The sequence below is a fragment of the Acanthisitta chloris genome, unplaced genomic scaffold (genome assembly GCF_000695815.1).
Source record: "Acanthisitta chloris isolate BGI_N310 unplaced genomic scaffold, ASM69581v1 scaffold3980, whole genome shotgun sequence".
NCBI classification, from domain to species: domain Eukaryota; kingdom Metazoa; phylum Chordata; class Aves; order Passeriformes; family Acanthisittidae; genus Acanthisitta; species Acanthisitta chloris.
Genome location: NW_008653199.1, coordinates 1 through 2,662, shown reverse-complemented (window position 1 = coordinate 2,662; position 2,662 = coordinate 1). Strand labels below are relative to the sequence as shown.

At 44.5% G+C, this 2,662-nt stretch overlaps 1 protein-coding gene across 1 annotated transcript in view; it reads right to left on the bottom strand.

Moving 5' to 3' along the window:
- The window catches only part of UPF1 (UPF1 regulator of nonsense transcripts homolog (yeast)), a 19,375-nt gene extending 16,785 nt beyond the window's left edge, over window positions 1-2,590 (bottom strand). Inside the window, exon 1 of the mRNA XM_009079868.1 lies at window positions 2,564-2,590. Coding sequence (XP_009078116.1) covers window positions 2,564-2,590 — 27 coding nt within the window. The remainder of the gene's footprint in view (window positions 1-2,563) is intronic.
- Window positions 2,591-2,662: the final 72 nt, after the last annotated feature.

The following is a 2,662-nucleotide window of genomic DNA, read 5'->3' as shown; positions in this document are numbered from 1 at the left end:
GAATCTCTTGGCAATGCTGATTTGCTTTCCCTTTCAGAATGAGGAAGTGGCTCTGGCTGAGAACACTCAGCCCCAGCTCTGGGACTGAGCTGTGATTCCAGATGGGACCTGAGCAACAACAAGTCATTTTGCCCAGACAAAAAAGGCTTTGTTAGAACTGGAAATTAAATCCAGTCTCCACAGTCTAGACCAAAACCCTAAGAGCTGCCCCTCAGCCTCCTCCTACCACTGCAGCAGCTCAGCTAACACAGCCCCATCATGTGCCTGGCTGGGCACACAGCTGCTGCCCAGGGCACCACCAACTCCCTGCCTGGAAGAGTGGAAAAAGGTGTCAGAAATGAGAATTTCATGGATTTCCAGACTGGTTTGGGTTGGAAGGATTTAAAGCTCATCCAGTCCCACTCCCTGCCATGGGCAGGGGCACCTTCCACCAGCCCAGGGTGCTCCAAGCTGGCCTGGAACACTCCCAGGGATGGAGCAGCCACAGCTTCCCTGGGCAACCTTTAAATTTGTCTTAAAGTCCTTACGAAAATCTATTCTTACGTTTATTTAAGTCAACAATGGGAATACAGTTTTTGTAGAGAAAAGAGCAGACAAGTCTTCCCTTCATCATCTTTTGTCACACTCCTCAGTTGTAACATCCTCTCAAACTACTCATTAAATATCCATTGAGAAAGAAAGTCCTTACAGACTAAATAAATCACATTTTCCTAAACATTTAGGTACTCAGCATTGCTTAGCTGATCTTGTCAAACACCAGGACACCAAAAAGACACCAGAACATGCAACAGCAAAGTCGTTTATGTCTCCCATGCTCATCAGCTTCAACAAAGATATTTATTAATTCACTTTAATTATAATCGCAGTGGTAATATTTAATTAAGCAAAATGGGATCAGTTTGGAGGCTTTAAAGCTATTATTTAGTGGGGCCCTGCCAAAAGACACAACAAGCTGAAATAATTTGTTGAAGGCAGCAAAATTTCGCCCCAGAATGTTTAAAAACACCTGATTTCTGATCTTATCTCTCCCGAGCTGTTGAAAGGGACAAGTCTGAGCACTTCCAGGGACTTTGTTGTGCTTCAGCTCCGGAGGAAACGATACTCATTCTTCCACCCCTGAGAGTGTTCACCCCACCCTCCCCAAACCCCACGTTTCTAAAGCCAAAATGAGGACCAGGAGGAGCACAAGAGTCTGCAGAAACACAAAGACACACTGATGAAAAACAACCCCCATCAAATCCTCCCTGTCTGCGAGGGCAGACTAACAGCCAAAACAGTACCTGAACGTGCTCTCCAGACCTTTTCTTTTTACTTCAAAGGCCTCAAACATGTTTAGACAAAACAAAAAAAAAGGACCAAGTAATAATCCTCTTGTTTGGTCTTTTAGCTTATGAGGCTTATTTTGGGGTGGTTTTTCTTCTTCTGGCCACATGTTCTGTCCTGCGAGTTGTGATCACAACCCATTAAAGCTTTAAACATGAAGATGTTATTAAAAGTGTGTTTTAATCCATTAATATATTGCCTGGCTGTGCACGGACAAGATTTTACTGCTAGTATTAAACAATTCTCATCTCTCCATGCTCAAACTGGAGAAAGTCTAGCCAACCCCAACTCTGAAGCTGTAAACACACAGAAAATAAAGAGCCCATGGGATCTCTGAGTCTCCTACGAACACTGACCTGAGCATGTCACCACTGGGGTCCAGCTCAGGTTCTGAATTCTTCCAGGCACACAAAAGTGATTCAGTTTGTCCTGGGATAACCCCCCCAGGACAGGATAAAACCTCCTCAGTCCTGCACTGCAACACCTGTGGCTCCTCAGGGCTGGATGTGCTTCCAGTTTCCTTCACTCACACTTCGATGCAGAAGGTTTTGCAAGTAAAAGGGGGGGGGGAAAATAAAAATCAATCCTACTGGGTTTGGGATAAAAACTTACCTAAAGCTTTCAGCTCCTCCTTAAACATCCTTTAAAAGGTGGATAGTGTACATTTGCTTGTTAATAACGGGGTTACCCGTGGAATGAACTGAGCTGAACATTCCATGATGTTTACATGGAGAAAAGTTGGACTGTTTAACCAATACTGAAGAGTTCTTCAGTGGCTTTGTTGGGTTTTTGTTACTACAGACACAACCAAGATGCAGCAGTGACAATATCTCCACTTTTGGTGAGCAAATAATCCTAATTCCTTCCCTACCTTCACTTTTATGAGCTGTTAAATGAATAGTTTAATTATCGTGTATGTCCCAACCATCAACAGACAAAAAAAGAAACACCTCAAAACCTGTTTTTAAGCCATGAGAAAGCTCAGAACTGAAGTCTCAGGTCAAACCCCAAACAAACCAGCCTGGCCACCCCGAGGAGCAAAGGGGGAAAAGAAGGATAAAAAATCCTCAATAATAAAAAAACCAGACGCATATTTTAGCCACGGGAAGAACAAAATTAAAGCCGAATTTCCTCACCACCAACTTCTGATGACCGAACACTACCTCAGACCTGTTTTCAAGAGGGGGGAAAGAAAAACCTCAAGTGACTTTCAGGGAGGATTTGTTATCTTTTCCTTCACTATCGCGGCGAACAGCGACACGACCATCGCGACAGAGTCGAAGCAGGGAGACAACCACGGCCTGCCCCGGTCCTCCCCTCGTGCCCGGTGTACCGGTAG